The 25,255-nt window shown below is 41.0% G+C and overlaps 2 protein-coding genes across 2 annotated transcripts; both read left to right on the plus strand.

The window, feature by feature from the left end:
• Positions 1-319: 319 nt before the first annotated feature.
• Positions 320-16,722, plus strand: AFG2B (AFG2 AAA ATPase homolog B; the record flags this gene model as incomplete). Its single annotated transcript, XM_082855499.1, has 8 exons — positions 320-1,414; positions 2,631-2,816; positions 7,843-8,001; positions 11,324-11,533; positions 12,054-12,278; positions 13,640-13,774; positions 14,880-15,005; positions 16,468-16,722. 8 exons carry the CDS (start codon positions 320-322, stop codon positions 16,633-16,635), a joined length of 2,304 nt encoding a protein of 767 aa, XP_082711625.1. The 3' UTR covers positions 16,636-16,722.
• A 4,949-nt stretch (positions 16,723-21,671) lies between these two features.
• LOC309979074 (normal mucosa of esophagus-specific gene 1 protein) lies at positions 21,672-24,855 on the plus strand. The gene is made up of 5 exons (XM_082865655.1): positions 21,672-21,759; positions 21,897-21,958; positions 22,399-22,484; positions 23,412-23,472; positions 24,460-24,855. Exons 2-5 carry the CDS (start codon positions 21,923-21,925, stop codon positions 24,526-24,528), a joined length of 252 nt encoding a protein of 83 aa, XP_082721781.1. The 5' UTR covers positions 21,672-21,759; positions 21,897-21,922; the 3' UTR covers positions 24,529-24,855.
• Positions 24,856-25,255: the final 400 nt, after the last annotated feature.

Genomic DNA, 25,255 nt, shown 5'->3' on the forward strand with positions numbered 1-25,255 from the left:
TAATGACCTAGTAAAGGTAGCTTACGCTGCCTCCCAGACACCCGTGACTAAGGCCTTGTTCGTAAAGCTATGGAAAGGACGACTGGAGTTCATCAAACCCAGCACCACAGCAAACTAGCCCCAAGGGTCCGAGCGTTTAACTTCGTCTAACTTCGTCTAACTTCCCGATTGGTCCTTTCTGCCTCCTGTAAGGGAACGGCAACTGATCCCTGGCGCATGCGCATCACGTGGTTCCGGCAGAGGAGCTCTGTGTACCGGTCTTTCTGGCCCGGGTGGAATTCTTACCCCACTTTTCTGGGCCTCGCGTCTTCCGTGAGTAATGGCTCCGGACTCAGGTCCCTTTCCAGAAGGGCCGCTCTTAAAGCTGCTACCCGTAGACGCTAGGGACCGGGGCACCCAGCGCTGTCGCCTGGGCCCGGCGGCCCTCCGCGCCTTAGGCGCGCACCTGGGCTCGGCGGTGGAGATCTCGCTGCCTGACGGCGGCTCCTGCCTCTGCACCGCCTGGCCGCGGCGGGATGGAGCGGACGGCTTTGTGCAACTGGATCCGCAGTGCGCGACCCCGGGGGCGGCAGTGGGGGCGCCAGGGTCCCGGGGAAGTCTGAACCTGAGCCGACTCCGGTTAGTGCCCTGCCCGCCCCTTCGGCTCCTCGCCGTGTGGCCGGTGTTGCGGGAGCTGGCGGGCGTGTCTGGTGCCCCAAATCCAGCCGCGGTGCTGGAGGCGGCGCAGGAGCTGCTGAGGAACCGTCCGGTGTCTCTGGGCCACGTGGTGGCCGCTCCTCCGGGCGCTCCCGGCCCGGTGGCCGCCCTGCACATCGTCAGCGGGGCACCCAACCCGAATCCGGCCGGGCTGGTCACCCCTCGCACCCACATCAGTCTGAGCGGGCTACCTCCGTTGGAAGAGGAGCCGCAGCCCGAGGTGCCCCTGGGGGGCCTTTCCGAGGCGGCCGACTCGCTGCGGGAGCTCCTCGACTTGCCGCTCAGCTACCCCCGCGCCTTGGCCTCGCTGGGGCTAGAAGTGCCACGCGGGGTGCTCCTGGCTGGCCCCCCCGGAGTGGGCAAGACCCAGCTAGTGCGGGCCGTGGCCCGAAAGGCGGGCGCGGAGCTGCTGGCCGTGAGTGCGCCCACGCTGCAGGGCTCCCGGCCCGGGGAGACCGAGGAGAACGTGCGGCGGGTCTTCCAGCGCGCGCAGGAGCTGGCCAGCCGCAGGCCCACCCTTCTCTTCCTGGACGAGGTGGATGCCCTGTGTCCCCGGCGGGGCGGCCCACACCAAGCCCCCGAGAGCCGCGTGGTGGCCCAGGTGTTGACGCTGCTAGACGGCATCAGTGGGGGCCGGGAGGTGGTGGTTGTGGGAGCCACCAACCGGCCGGACGCACTAGACCCAGCGCTGCGTAGACCTGGGAGATTCGACCGAGAGGTAAATAGGCTCAGCCAGCTAGCTCGTTGCCCCCTGGAACCCCGGCCTCTTCTGGCCCTGGTTGGCTGCCCCGAGGCGTTTGCCACTTAGGTTTGGAAGTCAGTGAAGCTGGAGTGGGGCTCTGTAAAGCAGAGAACCCATTCTCTGGTCCACAAATGATCTGCGAGCCAGGACCCTTTCCCCCTCCAGAGTCAAATTGTTCTGAGAAGCAAGGGGGCCGTTAGGGATGAGTTGTGCAGGTCCTGAGAATGAGGAGTACTATAATCAGTAGTGTTAGTTTTTAAGGGAACTAGGACTGCTACAAGCATATTAAACTCTTACAATCTGGAAGGAGAATTTAAAGTAGGATAGCCTCAAGAAACAAATGTATTGAAATAAGGGGGAAGGCAGGGAAGGACTAGATCAGAGCAGACATTTAAGTCTTCTAGATTTATTCATTCCTTGTTCGAACGCCAGCCTCCTATCCCACAATTGCTCCCTGAGTTGCCAGGAAGGTTGAATATTCAAAGCTGTCCTATTTTATAAACTTCAGTCCTAAATTGATTCTTGATTTCTACTAAATAGTTTGAATAGTGATTATTTAAATGATGTTTGAACTTTGTGGTAGGTTTCTAAAGAGACAGGTGATAATTGCCCACTTTAGCATAATCTGTTTAGAACTTGAGTGGATTTCTTCTTCACACCATGTAGTACCTGTCCTGAATAAGCTCCATAAGAGCAGGGACATAGACTATCTAGTTTACTGGCTCCTAGAACGTGGTAGGTTCTCAAAAATAACAAAAACTGGGCTTCCCTGGTGGCGCAGTGGTTGAGAGTCCGCCTGCCGATGCCGGGGACGCGGGTTCGTTCCCCGGTCCGGGAAGATCCCACATGCCGCAGAGCGGCTGGGCCCGTGAGCCATGGCCGCTGAGCCTGCGCGTCGGGAGCCTGTGCTCCGCAACGGGAGAGGCCCTAGTACAGCAAAAAAAAAAAAAAAAAAAAATTGAAAAATAACAAAAACTTATTAAATGACATATGTAATTTTAACTGTGCAACTTTCTAGCCAGTGTTACTCCTCTGGAAGATAAGGATTTTCATGTATTCAGAATCTAAGGTATGCTTAAGAGTGCACAGTAATAGTTCCAAATTTGTTCGCTAAATTATTATACATGTTTGTGAGGATTAAAAAAATAATATTTTAAGCTGTAAACTTTTTCTTTCCTTGCTTTGCACATAGATTGTCATTGGAACTCCCACACTTAGACAAAGAAAGGCAATTCTACAAGTGATTACCTCAAAGATGCCCATCTCCAGTCAAGTCGATTTGAGCCTCCTTGCAGAAATGACTGTTGGCTATGTTGGTGCAGACCTGACCGCACTCTGTAGGGAGGCTGCCATGCACGCTCTGCTTCATAGTGAGAAGGTAAGAAGGATTGATTTATGACCTTCTATGTGAACCCTTTTATTAACGTAACAAGTTAATTTGGAGATTAAAAAAAGTGGTAAGTACATTTTCTTCAAACTTTTGATACCTTCAACAGCTGTTTCTTACATATTTTTTTAAAAAATAAATTTATTTATTTATTTTTGGCTGCGTTGGGTCTTTGTTGCTGCGCGCAAGCTTTCTCTAGTTGCGGTGAGCAGGGGCTACTCTTCGTTGCGGTGCACAGAGTTCTCACTGTGGTGGCTTCTCTTGTTTCAGAGCATGGGCTCCAGGCGTGCAGGCTTCAGTAGTCGTGGGTCACGGGCTGAGTAGTTGTGGCATGCAGACTCAGTAGTTGTGGCACACGGGCTTAGTTGCTCCGCAGCATGTGGGATCTTCCCAGACCAGGGCTCGAACCCGTGTCCCCTGCATTGGCAGGCACATTCTTAACCACTGCACCACCAGCGAAGTCCTCTTACATATATTTTTACAACTGAACTCCATAGAAATAGTCTATAACTGAAAGTAGGGACAGAGAGCTGAGTTCATCAGGTTTGCCCAGAGCATTTTCCCCCACTCCCATAGTAACTCTTTAGTGCTGAAGCCCAGAGCAGTCAGGAAAAAGACAGTGTAGCCCCAGAAGAAGTAAACCTATATCTTTTTAATTTTTGTTTTATTTTGAATCTATTTCAGACTTAGAGAAAAGTTGCAAAAATAGTACGAAGAATTTTTGTATATCCTTCACAGAGATTCGTCAAATGTAACATTTTATCACTTTTGCTTTATCATCCTCTCTTCATGTGTATGAATGTTTATGTGTGTGTGTGTATATATATATATATACTCATACTCTCAAATGCAGCCATGATGCCCCTTTAGCATTGAAAATTTAAGTGTATATTTCCTAAAAACAAGGACTTTAAAACCACAGTACAATTATCAAGATGAGGAAATTAACACTGACATGATACTTCTTCCTAATCTATATAGACCTTAACCAAATCTCACCATTTGTCCCACTAATTTCCTTTGTAGCAAAAATTTTAAAAGGAAAAAAATATATATTTTTTAATCCAGGATTACACCTTGCATTTAGCTGTCATGGCTGTTTAATCTTTAATCTAGAAACATTCTTCAGTCTTTCTTTCACAACTTTAATTTTTTAAAAGTACAGTTCAGTTATTCTATAGAATATTCCTAAGTTTGGGTTTGACTGATGTTTTCTCATGATTTGATTCAGGTTTTGCATTTTTGGCAGAAATATCACAGAAATGATACTGTGTTCTTCTCATTGCATCTGTTAGGTAGCAAATGATATATCTTTGTCCTATTACTGGTGAAATTAACTTTGATTTCTTGGATAAGGTGGTATCTCTGAGATTTCTCCATTGTCAAGATACTATTTTTTCCCTTTGTTGTTAAGAAGCATCTTGAAGGGAAAATAAGCTTTTCTAACTCAGGAGACGATTAGGTGCTTAGGATTTTGTTTAAATTCATCTTTGACATTCAAATCCTTAATTCATGACTGCTTTTCTTAAAAATAGTTAGGATATTATCTTAAATATAGTAGTTTTCAACACTATAGATTGGAAAATCTGTTCACTTTTATGTAATGTCAACCTGAATCCCTAAACCCCTTCCGAAAAAAATTATTTTCAGCATGCTGAGGATTCTCTTGTAACCTTAAAATTGTTCTTTGACCTTATAATTTTTTAAAACCTAATTCGAGTTTGTTTAAGCTATAAAAGGATGATTTATCATCCTAAATTTTGAAAACCTTTTTACCTAGGTCATTTATATCCTTACTCATTTTCTTTTCCTTTATTTTTACTCTTACACCAAAGGTGGGGAAGGAGTTATGTGAACTTGTAAGTCCTCATCTTTTCAGTTTAGGACCAAAGCTGCTTGAAGATTTAATGACAAGTCCCATGTGTGAAGATGTGAGGATATATGCCTCTTGAGGGGAGGACAAGAACACCACGGTGTGGGAAAGGAGGTTTACATTTAGAATTCCCTCTGCTTTGAAGTTCCAGGTTTGACCTTAAGCACGTTGGCTTAGGTGGACCATCCAGCTGCAGCCGTCCTAGGGTGGAGCCCACTGCTTCAGGAGGGGCCTGCCCAGGCATAGTTACCACAGGTGATGGCTCAGTTCATAAACAACCAGGGGAAGTGGAAGAAAGAAAGGCAAAAAGGAAGAAGGGACAGAGGCTTCTGGGAAGGTACTGGCTCCATCTTCTTCTTCTTTCCCTCCCCAGGCAGCTGAGGGGCTACTGCTGCTTCTATCTGTGCCAGGGCAGACAAGGGCACATCACAGTTTGTTCATCTTTTTGTCAAGTATGCCTATTAAAGGGTTAGAAAGACAGTTTAACACACACACATATAGACATAGAGGGGAAAGGATTTTTATCTGCCTGAAAGGATTATGAAAATCAAGTGAATAGTGTACACACAAGTAATCTGCTAGTGTCAATGGGATTTTCAAATGTCAGTTGGTGTCACTTATAAATTAATTAGTATTCAGTTACCCAATATCTAATACTGCTAACTAGTTAAAAAAAATAGCGCTATTTCAAAAAACTATTTAATAGTGTTATTTGTGAGAAATTAAACAAGATAAAAATTATAAAGAAAGTAAAAATTGTCTGAAATCTCACCTCCCAGAGATTATAATTATTGACATTTTTTAGGAAAACTGTTCAGAAAAGCTCCACGTATACATATTCACTTATTTAATCTTTCATAAATGGGATAAAATAGTTTGTTATTGAAAGTGGGAATTTTGGGATAACTGAATGTTCAGAATTTGATGTAAGAGGGCAAATACTTAAATATAATACAGATATTACAAATAGAAATATGTTTTTAATAGCCAGAAAGGAAATGATTTACTGATTTGACCATTTTAGAATGGCAAAACAATACTATTAAAAAAAAAAGAAAGATGACAAGTTCAAAAGCAAAACAAACGAACAATACTATAAGCAAAGGCAAGACACGAGACAGACTGGGAAAAATACTTTCAGCCCATGACAAAAGCCCAATTTCCTTGGTGTAGAAAGAACTCTCACAAAGCAATAAGAAAAGACCAACAATCCAAGAGAAAATGGGTAGCAAGATATGAACTGGTAGTTGACAGTAAAAGGATTACAAATGGCTTATACACATGAAAAATCCTCAACTTCCTTTAAAAATTAATCTTTTGGTTCTTTTTCTTTTTTAAAAACTTATTATTTTGAAATAATTAAAACTTCAGGGAGAGTTCTGAGATAGAGAACTCCTGCTAAATCCTTTATCCAAATTCACCAGTTTTTAACATTTTGCCATATTAGCTTTATCATTCTCTCCTTTCTCTTCTTCTCTCTGTACAGCTGACCTTTGAACAACACAGGTTTGAACTGCACCAGTCCACTTATACGTGGATATTTTTCAATAGTAAATACTATAAGTACTGCACGGTCTGGGGTTGGTTGAATCCACACAGACGTGGGGAACAGCAGATATGGGGGGCCACCTCTACTTAAACGAGGATTAACTCCCATGTTGTTCAAGGGTCAACTGCCTAGGTATACACATTTTTTTTTCTGAATCATTTGAGAAGGGGTTGCATGCATCTTAACCCATTATCCCTTAATATTTTAATGTCCATTTCCTATGAAAAAGTATGTATAATCTCATTATATTCAGGAAATTTAACATTGATCAAAATGTTGTCAGATTTATAGTTCCTATTCTAATTTTGCTAACTGTATCCATTTTTGTAGCATTCTTTTCCTCCAGTACAGGATCTAGTCCAGGATAATGTATTGTGTTTAGTTTTTTGTTTCTTTTTATCTTGAACGCTTCCTTAGCACTTTTTTGGTGTGTGTGCGACATTTGACATTGACATTTTTCAAGGATGCAGGTCAGTGATTTTATAGAACTTCTGTCAGTTTGGGTTTGTCTGTCTCTTCATAGTCAGATTCAGGTTATGCATGCCCATTGGGGATACTACATAAGTGATAGTGTCCTTCTTATGATGTCACATGTGAAGGCACAGTACGTCCACCTGCCCCTCATTGGTGATGTCCCTAATGGTGACTGATGTGATCAATCAGTCAAGGTTTTGTCCAGTTAATTTACTGTATAGCTGCTATTTTTCCCTTTGCAACTAATAAGAAATCTGTGAGGAAACGCTCTGAGACAATGCAGACATACTGTTCCTCATCAAACTTTCCCTCCCCTAGATTAGCATCCATTGATTCTTGCCCTAAACAGCCTTTACTGTGATGGTTGCAAAATTGATTTTCTAATTCCATTATTTTCCTCTACCTCACTCTTGATTAAAGAAATTTAATTAACACAATAGTGAGCACCATTTCCTCTCTCATACTGGCCGAAATTTAAGGTTTGGTAATGTCCATTGTTGGAGAGGTGTGGGGAGAACAGCTTCATATATTGGTGCAGCTTTCAGGACAGTTTAGTAGTAGCTGTGAAAATTGTAAGTGTACATACTCTTAAGCACAATAATTCTACTTTGAGGAAATTATTATATAAAATACTTGAGCATGTGCACAAGGACTTTCAGTTGCTGCTTTGTTTTTAATAACAAAAGACTGGAAACAACCTACGTTCAACAGAAGGATGTTGTTAAAATACTCATACAATATGCAGTTGTCAAAAAGAATGAGATAGAGCTGTATTAGTTGACATGAAAAGATTTCTAAGATAAATGAAAAAGTACAAATTAATATGTATGGTATGGTCACATTTGTGTATCTTTTGGAAAGCATATACATATGTCATAAAACATACTGGAAGAATACACAGGAAACTGTTGACATTCTCTGGGGATGAATATTGGTGGAGTTGAGGGGGAGACATTTAATTTTTTTATACCATGTGTTACAAATTTCTTTATAGTGATAACAAAATAGATGTATAAATTCAAAAGAGGATTTACAATTAAAAAGTAATTGTGTTTGTGTACCACAAGAAAGGCCCACCTGATTTTTGGTTTGATTTTGCTTTTTGGGGTGGATTTCTTCAGAACCAGGACAATCCAGTGATTGATGAAACAGACTTCCTTGAAGCTTTTAAAAAGATCCAGCCCTCATCATTTCGAAGTGTCATTGGACTGATGGACATCAAGCCTGTTGGCTGGGAGCAGATTGGTGGCCTTGAAGATGTAAAACTGAAGTTAAAACAGGTGAGATAGAGAATCTGCTTAAGCCAGTAGAATATGACAGTCTAAGTGTAATGCTTTATGGTGAAAACAAGCTGCACTGAAACTTCCTCCCGTCATCACTAATGCGATCCCAACATCTAGATCTAATGGTCGATTTTCAATCCTTATTTAACCGGACTCTATAGGCATCAAATATTATTTTTCATACTTTCCTGCTTCACCCTCTTTTTGTTTGCTTTTTGCTGTAAAGAGTTTATAATTTAGACCGGGGTCAGTAAACTCTTTTCTGTAGAGGGCCAGAGAGTAAATATTTTAGGCTTTGTGGTCTCTTGCAACCACTCAACCCTGCCATTGTAGCACGAAAACAGTCGTAGACAGTATGTAATGAGTATCTGTGTTCTGATGGAACTTTATTTATGGACACTGAAGTCATATAATTTTCACGTCACAAAATAGTATTCTTTTGAATTTTTTTTTAATTTTATTTATTTATTTTTGGCTGTGTTGGGTCTTCGTTTCTGTGTGAGGGCTTTCTCTAGTTGCGGCGAGTGGGGACCACTCTTCATTGCGGTGCGCGGGCCTCTTACTGTCGCAGCCTCTCTTGTTGCGGAGCACAGGCTCCAGACGCGCAGGCTCAGTAGTTACGGCTCACGGGCCCAGTTGCTCAGTGGCATGTGGGATCTTCCTAGACCAGGGCTCGAACCCGTGTCCCCTGCATTGGCAGGCAGATTCTCAACCACCGCGCCACCAGGGAAGCCCTGAATTATTTATTTATTTATTGAGCATTTGGAAATGTAAAAACGATTCTTATTAGTTCATGGGCTATACAAATACAGATTCTTTGTTCATAGGCTTGAGTTTGCCCTGGGACTGGTAAAAACACAAAATTATAATAAACAGTCAGTATGGCCTGGGTGGCTACTTGATACTGGTTCTCACAGTGGCTGTTGAGGGACACAGCTATTCAGCCCTTCTTACCTGCATTGCAGGTTCAGCAGTTGATTTTGCCAGTACCCCTTTGGGTGATCCTGCCATAAGGAAGTAGGTTTCTCTAATTGCACACACACAAGACTGATTGATACGTATTGATTGTAATTGATAAGTAATTGTAAGTATGTAATTGATGTAATTGATAAGTATCAATTATAATTTATTTGTCTTAACTGGAAGCTACATCTGCAGTGAACCCTGGAATCCTTGTGTCCATGGATAAGCACATTTATAATATGCCCTAATTTTTTATTTATTTATTTATTTTTGGCTGCATTGCGACTTCGTTGCTGCACTTGGGCTTTCTCTCGTTGCAGTGATCGGGGGCCACTCTTCATTGCGGTGTGCAGGCTTCTCACTGTGGTGGCCTCTCGTTGTGGTGCACGGGCTTCAGGCATGTGGGCCTCAGCAGTTGTGGCACACGGGCTCAGTAGTAGTGGCTTGCGGGCTCTAGAGTGCAGGCTCAGTAGTTGTGGCTCATGGGCCTAGTTGCTCTGCAGCGTGTGGGATCTTCCCTGACCAGGGATCGAACCTGTGTCCCCTGCATTGGCAGGCAGACTGCTATCCACTGCACCACCAGGGAAGTCCCCCTAGTTTTTTACATGCTTTGTCTCATTTAATCTTCACAAAATACATGCAGGAGATGAGTAACACCTTCCTGTTAGAAACACTGTTTCTTTAGCTCTGAATATTAAGCTTTCCCGCCTTTCTGAGCACTTGTCTCCCCTACCTTAAATGTTAGTTCTTCAAGCTCCTGAGAGTTTTCTTTTTGCATTTTCTGAGTGAGCCTTTGATCTCCTCAATGTCCCAGGCCTCAGCTGTCCCCTGAAAAATGCTAACTCAGAAATCTTTATATCCAGTGCAGACAGTTCTTTTGATCATTAGAACTACTTAAATGCCTGCCTACTGGATAACTTCCAGGGATCTCAAACTCAGCATGTCCAAAGTTCAGCTAATCAGTTCCACCTCTACACCTGGATTCCCTCCCTCAGTGAATGCAGCCAGTCACCCCATCCCCTCACTCAGAAACCTGTCTTCTGAATGCATGGAGTCATGTCATACATAACGTAATTTTCCCTCTGGATTTCCCCTGCATATAATACAGTTACATTTTATGTTTCGTATACATCCCTCCCACACCACCTCTGCTGCCTGTGGCACATCAAGCCTTATTATTTTTGTAGTCTGAATCCTTGCAAGAGACTGCTAAGTGGTCTCCCTCCCTCTAGTTTCATTTCCTTCTATCCATTCTCTATACTGCTTCCTCATTGTTGACTAAAACTGTCAAGGCCCAATGTGATCTGAATCCTACTTCCACTTCAGCTCTATCGCGTCTTCCCTCCCTCATCCTCCCCTCTGTTCCTGCTTACTGTTGGGAGATGAATTGGATGCTTTCATGTGTCTCTGTATATATTGTTCCTTGTCTGTGGAATGCCCTTCTCTGGTCTGCTTGTTAGTTTACAATCCTGTCTCCCCAACTAAAATAGGAGTTTCTAGGTACAGGGGTCTTGTCTATCCTTTTCTGTAGAGGCAATATATCAGTAGTTAAGAGCTTGTGCTCTTGATCTACACTGTCTGGGTTTAGTCTTAGTTCTGCTGCCTCGCTAGCAGTAAGATAAGATCTGGGCGGGTTACTTCACTTTTTTAGCCCGAGTTTCTGCATCTGTGAAGTTATGATAACAGAACCATCTACCTCAGAGGTAGTGAGGATTTACTTACTATTATGAGTGCCTACTTTGTGAAGGTGTCACTCTAGGTGATGGGGATTTAGAGGTGAACTTCGCTTACATTCTAGCAGGAGCAGAATGACTAACTCAACATGGAAAAATAGTAGTTTCAGACAGCAAATGAATAAGTGCTCCAAAAGTAGAAGATGGGTAGTAGTGTAGACTGCCTAGGAGGAGGAGGATCTGCTTTAACTACAGTGGTTAGGGAAGACCTCGCCAAGGAAATGACATATGAGTGGAGACATGTATGATGAGGGATAGCACACAAAGATCTTAAGGGAGTGTTCAGGCAGAGAGAGACTAGCAGGTAAAGGCCATGAGATGGGAACAAACTGGAGTGTTTGGGCGATGGGTTATGTGAGGCCTTGTAAGCAGTGGTAAGTTAGGAGTTTGGATTTGGATTTTATTCTAATTCTGATGAGAAGTCACGGAAAGATTTTAAGCAGGAAGTGATGTGACCTCACTTAGGTCATAAGGCTGCCGTGTGGAGATCGGACCACATTTCCAGCTCATAGCAGGTACCTGAGGGTTGTGGAACACATGAATTTACTGAATTTTTTGATGTTCATCATTGTACTAAAACAACTCTCTCTTTTTGTGTCCTGTCTCTTTTTGTGTCCTTTTAGAGCATTGAATGGCCTCTGAAATTCCCTCGGGAATTTGTTAGGATGGGCCTGACAGAGCCAAAGGGAGTTCTCCTGTATGGTCCCCCTGGGTGTGCCAAAACCACCCTGGTGAGGGCCCTGGCCACGAGCTGTCATTGCTCTTTTGTTTCAGTGAGCGGAGCTGATCTCTTTTCACCTTTTGTTGGCGATTCAGAAAAAATCTTGTCTCAGGTTTGTTTTTTTATTTTCCCTCATGCAGTTAAGTTTACTTTTGAATTTTTGTTTCATGCCTTAAGGATAAACCTTATTTTTTAAAATATAACTGGCTTTTTTTCCTATTAGGAAAGTTATACTTGATTGTGTATAGAAAATTCAGAAAATATAGAAAAGTGTAAATAAGAAATCCTCCATAATTCTTCTAACTACCGTTAACATTTTGGTGAATTTCCTTTGCTTTTCAGTTTCCTTGGGCAGGGAATGGGTGGATGGTAATATATATCTGTGATTTTTTTAACTTAATATTATCACTTTTAAAATTCAATAATATTAAATATTCTTTGAAAATATGATTTTAACCCCCATATAATACTGTTATTCCTTATTTATTCATTCCCTAGTTCTTAGACATTAGAATCTTTCTCTTCTTTTTATATTTTAAAAATTATAAATACAGAGTAATGCAGAAAACATACATTCATATGAATAAGGCATGACGTATAGCTTTTAAATATTTCCGTTTTTCGAACAAAAGGTATTTCGACAAGCAAGAGCAAATACTCCAGCAATTGTGTTTTTGGATGAAATTGATTCAATCTTGGGCTCTCGATCAATCAGCAGAACAGGATGTAATGTTCAAGAACGTGTTCTTTCTGTTCTCCTAAATGAATTAGATGGTGTTGGATTGAAGACTATAGAGAGAAGAGGAAGTAAATCAGATCAACATGGTAAATACAAGGAGCTGGAAAAAAACGAAGAGGTATTTATTAGCCAGAATACACCAAAAATCCAGGCCAGCATTAAGTAGAATGCATCTGCCCTAGCTTTCCCTGTGCTGGATTCATCTCAGAGAATTATATAATTTCAGTGTGACTCTTAGGACTTTTACAGAGCTCGTAAAATAGTGATTTACCTGGGAAAGGTGAGGCAAATTTTATAATAAAGTATCTTAGATATATATGAATGTGAATTTTTTTCCTAAGATTAGAAACATAACTACATATTGCTAGTGGAGAAGGGAGTTTCTTCTTATTTTTATACCCTGAAAAACTAGTGTTCATCCCTTTCTAAAATTGTTTATGTGAAATGAAACATAACCCACGTTTGGGTTACTGATCATTGGAAATAATGATCAGTAATTGAAAATTTTCAGTTTTCTTAAGGAATGTGTTTCCTTGGTTATAACAAAGTTAAAGTGACCTTGGAAATCCTCTTCCTCTCTTTTGAGCCTTCTCCAGATAGAGTTTGGTATCCTTAAGTAATTCCTGACAGATCATTTTTTTTCTTTTATTTTTTTCTTGTTCTTACTTGTTTCCCATTTTTTAAATTGTTCCATGGAAAGAGAGTCTTACAGCTCCTTAGGAACATATGCCACTAGAATTTGACGGGACCCATCAGGTTTTCTAATCAAATCTCCTCATCATGTAGGATTTCCTTCTATAGCCTCTGACAGGTGTTTACCCAGCCTCTGCTGAAATACTTGCAGATATAGGGAACTCATTGCTTTGAGAGATCACATCACTGGAGAACTGCTTTGATAATTAAGTTCAACAATTTTGAATGCTTAGCATGTGTAAGGCCTTGTTCTGGTTGCTCTTAGATATTTCTTATCTTCAGGATTTATATAAATGCAGCTTATGTTAATTGTCATATTTCTGCCTGTGGAAAGAAAACAAAGAGGTAGAATCAATCTCCTTCTTCAAGAACATGAGAGCCAAGACTTTTCATAGCTATACATGTGTTAGTCAGATGCTTCTGTCTTTTCAAGTCGTCCATTAAGTTGTAATCATTCACTGGGGCCCAGGTGCATTTAGGTCAACAGATAGATGTTCTCTGCTGTGGTGTAAAGCTTTTCATCAGTTCTTACACTGAGAGATGCCCCATGAGGATGGATCACTCCCTTCACTGTGTACACAGAGTAGCTCTTTGATAATAATTTGTTTCTGGGGTACCTTGATACTGAGAAGGTGGTCTGGAAAGGAAATGTAAGCATTCTAGTCCCAAGAAAAAAATATCCCCCTATTTAGAAACAAACGGACCTTCTGATTTGTAATTTAAAAAAAATACATTTAATAATTAACAACTTATTGACATTACTTTGTGTTGTATGTTTTCCCTCAGCTAGAGTTTCAGGAAGTTTTTAATAGCAATGTCATGATTGTTGCAGCAACAAATAGACCTGATGTGTTAGATGATGCCTTGTTACGGCCTGGAAGATTAGACAAGATTATTTATATTCCACCTCCAGATGAAAAGGTAATCATTGTGCACATTTACTCTGTGTGCATTTCTAACAACACATCAGGGAGCTCTAAGAAGACGGCAGAATTGAATCCCTTACTGGGTGTAGGTGTACATGGTATATGTCCTATATTGAATTCCGCGTTTTTCCTTATCTGGGCCCGTCATAAATCATCATTTTCATCTGCTTTTGCTGGGTGCTCTGGCCCTGTTTTCAGAGAAACATAAGCCTAAAAGCAAGGTAGTAATTTCCTTTTTGTGGAAGACTCAAAATACTGAGTTTATCGAGTCTACTCAACATTATTTTGCAACTAGAATGGAGGAATCCTGAAGTGTTAAAAGGGTTTTGGAGGTTATCTGGGTCAGCATTCTTATTTTTCAGTGGAGAAATTTGAGGTTACAGAGATTGTACAATGTATCCACAGCCAAAGAATCAGTAAATCCGTTGCCCTTCACGTCCAGAGCCACTGGCAGTGAGTGGTGAAAGACACAGAAAATGAATTTTTTTCCTTCCTTAGGCTTTTATCAGATTTTGAAGGGATGGAAAAAAAATTATATCTATTTTATTTTTAAATTGTGTCTGATAATTTATGTATTTGCTTTTGAACCATGTCTGATGGGACTGTTTGTACCCAAAAGAGAGATTCATCAAGTCTCTTAAAGATTATATCTATGGTTGGCTGTTTTTTAAATTAATTATAAAAATATTAAAATGGGGCTTCCCTGGTGGCACAGTGCTTGAGAGTCCGCCTGCCGATGCAGGGGACACGGGTTCGTGCCCCGGTCCAGGAGGATCCCACATGCCGCGGAGCGGCTGGGCCCGTGAGCCATGGCCGCTGAGCCTGTGCGTCCGGAGCCTGTGCTCCGCAACGGGAGAGGCCACAACAGTGAGAGGCCCGCGTAACGCAAAAAAAAAAAAAAAAAAAAAAAATTAAAATGTATCATGATGTCACATTTACTTTCTTCTTGAGAAGAAGTGATTCTTTCTTATTGTTTCTGAAATATATATACTTTCTCTGTAATACGATAGAAAACTCTAACTTGAAATGTTTTAATACAGCATTGTGTCAGACATAAATGTTGTAAGGTTATAAACGTATTATTTTTTATTTTGTTCCAGGGCAGGCTTTCTATTCTGAAAGTCTGTACAAAAAACATGCCAATGGGGCCTGATATTTCCTTGGAAAATGTAGCAGCAGATACCTGTTTTTTCTCTGGAGCTGATCTTGGAAACCTCTGCAAAGAAGTAAGTTAATTAATGAAGAAAACCTATAGTTCAAAACATTTATTCACAACTTCATTCACTTGGCAGTATTTACTGAAAGGGAGGCACCATGTGAGGTGAAAAAGACCACTGTGGTCCCTTACCTTCTCTTCAGAGCGTACAGGTTGATGGGGCAGTGGGGGAGGTGCAGAGAGGTAATACTGAATTAAAACATGTAGTGAGTCAGGGAAGTTCAGGGTGCTGTGGGAGTACCTAGGAAGGACACCAGTCCAGACCTGGGGGCATCAGAGAAGGCTATCTGAGAGAGGGTGTGTGTACATTGAAACTGGAAGGATGATTAGGGAGTTAGCTAGGCTAAGGGAGAGAAGCGGAGTGTTTGAGGCAGAAGGAATAAAATGTGCAGCAACTGGAGGTGAGAAATGACATTATTGAAGAGGTGGAGTGGACAGTGGCCAGATCACACAGGTTCTTGTAGGTCACTTTAAGGCATTTAGACTTTATGTTGGCTGCCAAAAAAGGCAGCCACTGTTGGGTTTTTCCTTTCTATAAACTTGTGTTAAATATAACATTCAGAAAAATGCACAGATCAGAGGCTATGGTGCACTGAATTAACATAAAGTGAACACACTCGTATAACCACCTCTCCAGAAGCTTCCCGTGGGCCTTCCCACTCTATCCCAAAAGAGAACCACTCTCCTGACTTCCAGCACTGGGGGGATTAGTTTTGCCTGCTTTTGCACTTTATATAGATGGAACCATACGGTATGCTCTTCTGTCTGCTTCTTTAACTCAAGATTATGTCTGTGAAGTTCATCCGTTGTTTTGTGTGTAGCAGTAGTTTGTTCATTTCCATTGCTTATAATATTCTAATATATGAATGTGCTGCATTTATATACGCATTTTATCTTTGAACATTTGTGTTACAACTTTTTCGCTATTATGAATTATGCTGCTATGAACAATCTTGTACGCGTCTATTGGTATACGTGTGTGTGTATGTCTATTTCGTATACAAAGAGAATTGGTGGGTCATCGAGTATGTGTTGATCTGTTCCTTTATGATCAGTGCTGTTTCCTGTTTAAAAACTCCTACTCTGAGGTCAGGAATATAGTCTCTCTTTTTGTAACTTAACTTTTTTTTTTATTGGTGTATAGTTGATTTAAAAAATTTTTATTTTATACCGGAGTATAGTTGATCTCATCTTTAAAATATATGCACTCACAGTGTCTATATTATTCTGCAGTCTGCTTTCCCCCCAGCCCCCCACCCATTTAAGGCTAGAATTTAATGTAGAAGAGAAGATGGTCTACTGAGAGGACTTTTAATCACTTTAACTTTTTAGCTTAATGTTTCTAGTATCATGAATATTGAAATTCTATGAAGTGAGACTGAGATTTTTGTGTTCAGATTTTAAAGTATTACCATATATTATAAAATAACAATGAAGCATATTTATTATTTCCTATTGTTTGTCTTTTATAGGCCGCCTTGCTGGCTCTGCAAGAAAATGGACTGGAAGCGACCACAGTGAAACAAGAGCACTTTCTAGAATCACTGAAGACTGTAAAACCATCCTTAAGTCACAAGGATTTGACTTTATATAAAAACTTATTTCAGAAACAAGGATTTTCTAACTTAGAAGATATTTAAAAATTATTTTACATACCTGCTTAAGGATTAACTTAAATGTGAACGTGCATTATAATTTGCAACTTCACACTCTGTGTGTGTTATTTCCTATAAATAAAAAAACTTGTGCCTAATAAGCTAAGATTTCATACTTACAGAACAGTTAAAAGAATAATACAAAGAACTCTTATACACTCTTAACCCAGATTCTCCAATTTTTCACATTTTCCTACATTTGTCTCCTTTCTCTCTCTCCCTCCTCCCTCCTCCCCACCACAGTATTTTTCTGAACTATTTAATAAAAGTAGATTTTACACATCATGCCCCTTTATCCCTCTTATAAATGAGGTTATTTTCTTATATGACCACAGTGCAGTTATCAAATTCAAGAAATTTAACATTGATACAACATTTTAATCTATTGACGATGAATTTCATCCATTGTTCCAATAGTAATTGTTTTCCCATTACAAGATCCAGTTTAGGATCATACACTGCACTTAGTTGTCATGTCTCTTTAGCCTCTTTGCCTTTTTTAATCTGAAACAGTTCCTCAGTCTTTCTTGACCTTGACACTTTTGAAGCGTACAGACTAAGTATTTTATAGAACAGTTGGTTCCTAATTTGTGTTTGTCTGATGTGCATCCTGATAGGTTCAGGTTATGCATCACCAGTGGAGCATATGTATGTGCTGTCATGTCCTCAGATCACAGCTGGAGGCACGTGACATCTGCACATTATTGGTGATGTTAATTTTGATCACGTGTTTATGATCTTGTCCATCTTCTCCACTGTATAGCTACTAGTTTTCCTTTTGTAATTGTGAGTATTTTTTAAGGAGATAGGTTATATATAAGTTTTTATTTTCCTTTATGAAAAGAGTAATAATGCTAGAAAATGTAGATAAACATGAAGAAAACATGTGGGTATTTAACTTTCCAGTCCCTTACACATGTATAGATAACTTTTTAAAACCAAAAGCATGGTACTGTGTAGCTCTTGTTTTTCTCACCTAACAGTATCTGGTAAGCATCTTACTGAGACTTTCTTCACTCTCAACGTGCCATACAGGGTGCAGGAGCGTTCGTGAAGGAGACAGACATGGCACTGATAGGGCAGCTGGGAGCGGAGACCTCCAACAGATCATGCAGTGTGAGTTAAACACAGGAGACGAGCTTCAAAGGAATAGGTACAGTCAGGACATGGTGCGTGAACTATATGAAGTCATAAATGTCAAGCAGTTGGAAAGTTTTCTATTTCTGACGGGAGCCAGTACTGTTATTAAGCAAAACCTCACTATTGGGGAACAATTAAGGAAAAGGCCTGTCTTATTTATAGGTATAAAATATAATTCAGTTAAAATTATTCTAACAACCTGACTCTTGCTTTTGAGTAGTAGGGAAAATACCTAGAAACTTTATTAGAATTCTGAATATTTTCATTCATGTTCTGTCCATTATTGATTTTACAGGAAAAGGCAGCCATTAGGCCTTTGCCGTCCCTAGGCCTGAACCCCTAAACTCAGATTCTAGCTGTATGCTCCTTGTTTTTTCCTAGAGAAAGTTTCTAGTGGTCAGCCAAGAAATTTAGTACCCACACTTTGGTTAGAGGCTGAGTTTTTATTTGAAAATGTCTTTTTAAACTGTAACTTTGCAACAGAACTTTGGAAGCCTCCTGAGGACAAAAACCATGTTTCTTCTCTCATTGAAATAAATCAATAAATGATGAAGTCAGATCAAGGATTTCTTTGACTCAACTTCAGTGTGATTAGAGGATGGCTCTGGGAAATTTCCAAAAGCTGTGTTCGTAATCGGTGAGAAAACACTTCAGCTTCTAAGTATTATACCTGGGAAGTGTGAACAGCTTTACATTAAGCTCAGACTCCTTTCTGAGCCACATTACAGCATTAAACAATGTATCAATAGTACACTCCCAGACCATCTGAAATTTAGCAAATCCATATTTGCTAAACCTGGTAACTAGGCAGCCACTGAAGGGTGGGCAGAAAGAATTCCAACACAAAATATTTAATGAAAGGATATTCTATTTTTCTTATAAAGCCTGAGCTGGGCTGATTAAAATCTAAGTTTAAATTCCTAACATGGGAACCAAGTAGCTGTGGTTCCATGCTCCTGCAAGCCCGGGTTGCAGCAGCTAGAGAAGGTTCTGGAAGTTTCTGGCAATTGGGGTGGGGAGGAGAAGCTCCCCCAAGGGATTTTGGGCTTTGGAGCAGCCACAGAGGGTAATGCTGGTGAGTATCCTGAGTGGGTTCCTTTGGGGCGCTGCCAAGATTTGAAGGGTGAGAACTGTGCCTGCTAGTTAGTCATTCTGGGAAAGACTAAACACAAGCTCAGTAAACCTGGGCATTAACCAAAAGAGGGAAAGTATGGCTTTCAGGGTCTAGTTCTCATTGTGAGCTTTAGAACAGCCAGTCTAAAATTTCCTGATCAACAGTAGCGAGGTAATCTGCATGATAAAGACCCCTCTGTTTCCTTCCCACCCACCCCCTCCTCCCACCCCATCCTGGCCCCCAAAAGAAGACAGTCTGGCTTGAAACGAGCATTTTCTTTTGCTACTACTTCTTGCCTCACCCTGCTGCCTTTATAAAAGCTTTCTGTTTGTACTACCCCTTGGAGCACCCTGCTAGTTCATGAATCATTGAATGAAGCCAATTAGATCTTCAAATTGACTCAGTTGAATTCTGTTTTTTAACGCTATATACAATTTATAAATTTTTAAAACATTTTATTCTGAACATTTTCACACACATTTAATAATATAACAAAATCCCACATATCTGTTACCTAGATTGAATAATTAGTATTTTGCTAAATTTGCTTCATTTTCTACTGAAAAACTGAAGTATTTTCAGGTAAATCCCAAACATCATGATATTTTTAAATTATTTCCACATATAATCTCTTTAAAAATGTGTTTTTTAAAAAAAACCACAACCATAATACCATTATCACACCTGAAAAAATCAACAGTACTCCCTTTAATATCATTTCATATCTGGTCTGTAAGTTTCTCTAGTTGCCCCCAAAATGTCTTTACAGTTGGTTTGTCTATTTCTATGTTCAAATAAATATCCTCACCTTTGGTAAGATTTCTCAGAGCCCATTAGTCAGAATTAATCATCGGTCTTTGGCACCAGATCATGACAGAGCGCGTTAGAGTTACTTACAGGCACTAAATTGTAAGAAACGTGAAGTAAGGACTTGTGTTTTATTCTTTTAAATTTACCATGCCCCATTCCGAGAATAATGCCTAGGCTATTACAAAACTGCATTTTGAAAAGAAATGACATTGGCAAAGCAGGGCTCTAAGTTTAAGGTCATTACTAGGCATGGGCTACACTCCCCCCGCCCCCCCTCGCCCCGGGTCGTGCCACGTGGCTTGCAGCATCTTACTTGCCCCACCAGGGTTGGAACCCGGGCCCCCAGCAGTGGAGTCACGGAGCCCTAACTACTGGACCGCCAGGGAATTCCCAAGGGCTACACATTTTAATTTTAATTTGTGGGCCATGATATATTCCTATTTCTTTCCTTTTTCTCCTGCTTGTATCCTAGAAAAAACAATTTGTCTTTAATTAACAAATTGAGGCTTTTCTTAGAACCTTCTGACAAAAGAAGCTTTAGCGATTCTGCAGAAGGAGCATTAAAAGGCTTCTTTGATTCTATTCAATACAAACCACGGAAAATGTTGAATTTTCTCTGAAGTAATCAACAAACGTCTCCAGCTACAGCTCGAGTTACACAGTAAGAACCCTTGTCAGTGACTGGGTGAGAAGTTATATTTATGATCTGCCTTATATAAAACAAATCTTTGCAAATAATAATTACTATTTATTGAATGCCTACTACAGGCAAGGCAGACTGCTACATGCTTTGCATACATTCTAACATTTTTTCCAACTCCCTGCCGAGCCAGGTTTGTCCCCATTTTACAGACATATAAACTGAGAGTCATGAAGGTTAGGTAGTTTCCTCGAAGTCAATCAGCTAATAAAGTATGTCAGGGGTGGGCTCTGAACTCACGTCAGTTTGAATGTAAAGCCCATGACTAGAAATAAAATGGGGCTGAAACAGAGCTGGGTCTGGCCGTTTAGAAAACGTTAAGATGTTTTCGTTTTTAATGCTAACTCATAGCTTAAACTTCAAACAGTTTTAAAATAATTGTTTTAAAATAACTATTTTTAGATAACTGAGCTTGCACTCTTGACTTAATCGCAGTTGCTAAGAGCAGGGTGCAGAAAGAACAGTGCTGCCTGATTGCCAGACAGACCGGGCTTCTGATTATATCTCCGCCGCTTACTGGCTATGTGCCTAGAGCATCTCTGAGCCTAAATAACATATCTTGCAAAAATGTCGAGAAGATTCCAGTACAGTGCCTGACACACAGATACTGATTTAATTATTATTCCCGTGGTTCTGCAGCCGCCTTCATGCTCCGTGAAAGGCTAGGCTGCTAACTTAGGGGCGAGTTCCTTCAGGGTCGTCTCAGAGATCTTCTCCTGGAAACCTCTCCGGTTGATTCTTTTTGTTTCTTCTCTCTCATCTCCTGATTTTTTTTTTAATGGAAAAAATCAGGACAACAAGGAATTATTCTGAAAGGAAATTTACAACTTAAATTATCTCCGTAAGTGCGCCACATCACATTTTTGGAGCTTTTAATGTGACTTGGATTAATTCTAGTTTACCTGCCTGCACCAAGGAGCCTCCCATGGGACCCCCGGATCTGCGGCTCCTTTTCCGGACCTCCTTTTAGACGGGCTGTTTTTCACCTGTTCTTGCATCCAAGTGCCCCTAGTTCTCAGTTCCACCCCCTTGCAGACCCGCCAACGCCCAGCCTGGGCTCGCTCCGAGCGGCGGGTAAGAACCGCGGCAGGCGGCAGGGAGCGCTAGCGTCCTGCTGCGCGGAATTTGAAGGCCCGGCATCCCGCAGGGGGCGCCCGGTTGCCGGGCGCCCGGCTTGGAAAGCGAGTCAAGCCCCGCACGCCCCCTGCGCGGCCCGCGTGACCAGAACGCGCCGGCCGGCCTTCCGGAGAGGGTGGGGTTGGTATATAATGCGCGGAGGTCGAGGACGGCGTTCCGTTCTGGGCGTTAGCATCGTCCGCTCGCGGCGCCCCGCCAGGTCACCCAGGTGAGCTGCCCTCGGGCGGAGGCTCTGGTGAGCCGTCTCGAGGCTGGCTTTGGGATACATTGGCCGGTTTGGAGCCCACCAGGCTTCGTCCTAGTAGCTGAGTTTTGATCAATATCTTGGATTTTTTTTTCTTCTAGATTTGGCATTCTACACTGAAGTCATCATGAGCTTTTTCCAAGTCCTGATGAAAAGGAAGGAAGTAAGGTTTTATTTATTTGTTTATTTATGGCTGCGTTGGGTCTTCGTTACTAAGGGTGGGCTTTCTCTAGTTGCGGTGAGCGGGGGCTGCTCTTCGTTGCGGTGCACGGGCTTCTCAGTGCGGTGGCTTTTCTTGCGGAGCATGGGCTCTAGGCGCGCGGGCTTTAGTAGCTGTGGCGCAGGGGCGTAGTTGCTCTGCGGCATGTGGGATCTTACGGACCAGGGCTTGAACCCGTGTCCCCTGTATTGGCAGGCGGACACTTAACCACTGCACCACCAGGGAAGTCCAAAAGAAGCAACTAAATTTTTAAAGCAACTGAAAATCTGACTAAAAATATTAACTTTTAAAGATGTTGAAGGAAGTATAAAATGATATAGAGCTATTCTGTTATATTTCAAGTGTTTCACATTGAAACGTCCGAGTATTTTGTTCTCTGTTAGCTTATTCCTTTGGCGTTTTTCACGACCGCGGCAGCGACTGGAGCTTTGTCTTTTGCTCTGTATTCCCTTCGAAAACCCGATGTGATGTAAGTAGGCATTCATCATTTATAAAAACGTTTTTAGCCGTGTTAGGTTGACCTTCAGTTTATGAAATGCATAGTATCAGATTCCTGGTTTTCCCCCCAGGATAAGAATGTCGAATTGTGAACTTGGTTAGAGTCAGGGCCAGAAAGCATCCAGGTATCAGAAGACTATCAAATGATGATTAGAGATAAAATAGGTTTACTAATATAAGTTCCTTGTATCTAAATACCCTTTCAGCCACTGGCCCTCCTCCTCTTCTCCTGCAGCAAAATAAAGCTTGTTGGGTTTTTTTTTTAACTTAAGTTTTGAAATTTAAAGTTCTTAGACGGTCTTTTGGGATATACATCATCAATCTTAATCATTTTAATAACATTTTAAAATGTCAGTTCATTAGCAAGGTCTTTCCTAATGTGGTAGAGTTTATAGATTCAGCTGTCTACAATGAATCTAATCTTAGCCCTGGATATAAGGTAAAATACCATGTATCCTGGAATATGAGGAAGAGAAAAACCTGACTCTGATATTGACCGGGTGCAGGGAGGGCTCCGTAGAGCCCTAATGCTAGGCTGTGGCAGTTCATCACCTACTGGTTTCAAGCCCAGCCCTTCTGCCTCTTCCAGAAACTGGGGTAAGAGCATTTTTGCTTGCTCTTAGCCTGGCACTTCCACCCTAATTGCTCTTCAGCTTATGAGAACATTCTCCAGTCTAGACCAGTAAAGGGAATGCAGACCTCCTACTCTGCAGAGGAATTGATCCTTGATGTTTGAGCCAAACTGTGAAGCTTTTTAAAGGAATGTTCCATCAATTTCAATTAACTCAATGCCTAAGTATGCACTCTGAGTCTGTCCCTAGCATATTTATAAACCCAGTATCAGACTTAGTTTAAATGCACTTACTTTAATGTTTAATCAGCTTTCTTTTATTTTTAGCATTGATCGAAAAAGAAATCCAGAACCTTGGGAAACTGTGGATCCTACTGCACCTAGAAAGGTATTGCTGCATTAAAACGTGATTTATACTTAGCCGAAACCTTAGCACATTTGTCAGCAAAATAGATGTAATACCTTTTAACCTTTAGCGTGCCATTTAAAGTGTAGTGCAAAGGGAGTGCTGTAGGGTTATGGAGATTTAGTTCAAATCTTTGCTCCATTAGTCACAGGTGATTTTAGATGATTTGGCCTCTCTGAGGCTCTCAGAATCTATAAAATGGGCACAATAATAGGGCTCTTCCTCAGAGTTTAGAGGATTAAAGTAGATAAAATAGAGCCCTTTAGCACAGTGCCTGGCCCATAGTCAGCACTCAAATATTAACTTTTATCATTATTGTGACACATCATCTCCTTTTTAATTTAATTTTTATTTAATATTGGAGTATAGTTGAGTTACAATGTTGTGTTAGTTTCAGGGGTACAGCAAAGTGAATTAGTTATACATATACATATATCCATTCTTTTTCAGGTTTTTTTCCCAAATAGGTTATTACAGAATATTGAGTAGAGTTACCTGTGCTTACTAGTTATCTTGTCCACAGCTCTGTGCCTTTTCCCTTATTGTATAACTTGGATCATTTGTACTTTTGTTGAGAAATTACAGTGAGGAAATTTTAAGAGCCTACTATGTGCCTAGCTCTGTGCTGGGAGCATCATACCTCCACTCAGACGTAGCAGACACACTTTTTGAGCTTCTAGTTCACATAAAACCATAGGAAATTTAAAAATCTAGAACCTCTTAAGTGAAAGTAGGGTAAATGGATATGACCTTTCTCTCTGATCCTGTAACACTCAGGAACCCAAAGGCTCTTTAGAGGGAGAGAGGGATAGAACCAGCCCATATTACTGTTTTAGAGATGGGAAGAGGTGATTCGTTGACTACAAATGTTGTGGTGATGCTTTTTACAAAGGAAGCAGTGTACAAATCCCAGAAGGGGGCCTGAGGATGGACAGATCCTAACAAAACATTTTTATTCTTTTTTTAAAGCTTATAACAATCAACCAAGAATGGAAGCCTATTGAAGAGTTGCAGCAGGTCCGAAAGGCAACCAGGTGACCAGTCTTCGCCATTTTCTTCCAAAGAGTACTCTATGAATCTAGTGGAAACACTTCTGCACAAACTAGATTATGGATACCAGTGTGCGGAAATGCTTCTGCTACATTTTTAGGGCTTGCCTACGTTTTCAGATTCTGGATAAAGAATTATAAAGGTGGTGCAACAATAACCACGTAGTCCCAAAATAAGATTCTATGTTTATTTTCTTGTTGTAAATTTGTTTTGCGTATTGAAATTTTTGTGTTTATGATGCCTGAATGTTCTCCTTAAAATGTATAAAGATCTGTTAAATTTGATTGTCTCCAATAAAATACCACTTGTGCGAGATTTCTTAAAGTTCAGGTACATTCTTAAATAGAGGAGAAAGTCTTTTTATGGGAGATAAACACATTCTGAAGCGTGGAACTTCATCTTTTTAAATAACACCCAGTGCAAATTTCTGTATAAACTTTTTTTCCAAGTTCACTCATTCATCAGAAATCTATTGAGTAACTACTGTTATCCAGGCACTGTTCTTGTGCAGCTGAGATAAAGCAATGAACAAAACCAAATTTTGGAGGGAGAGGAATAAAAGATGGTAAGTACAGTGAGGAAAATGAAGACAAGATGGGGTATGAGACTTGCATGGGGATTGGTCTTGGAGGAAGTACTGGGATTCTGGCAGTGATGGGAATGTGGGGCATGCGAGAGTAGCCCTCCAGATGCCAAGGCTAACAGTGGTGCTCCT

This window comes from Leucopleurus acutus (genome assembly GCF_964270905.1).
Source record: "Leucopleurus acutus genome assembly, chromosome: 1".
In the NCBI taxonomy this organism is placed as follows: Eukaryota; Metazoa; Chordata; class Mammalia; order Artiodactyla; family Delphinidae; genus Leucopleurus; species Leucopleurus acutus.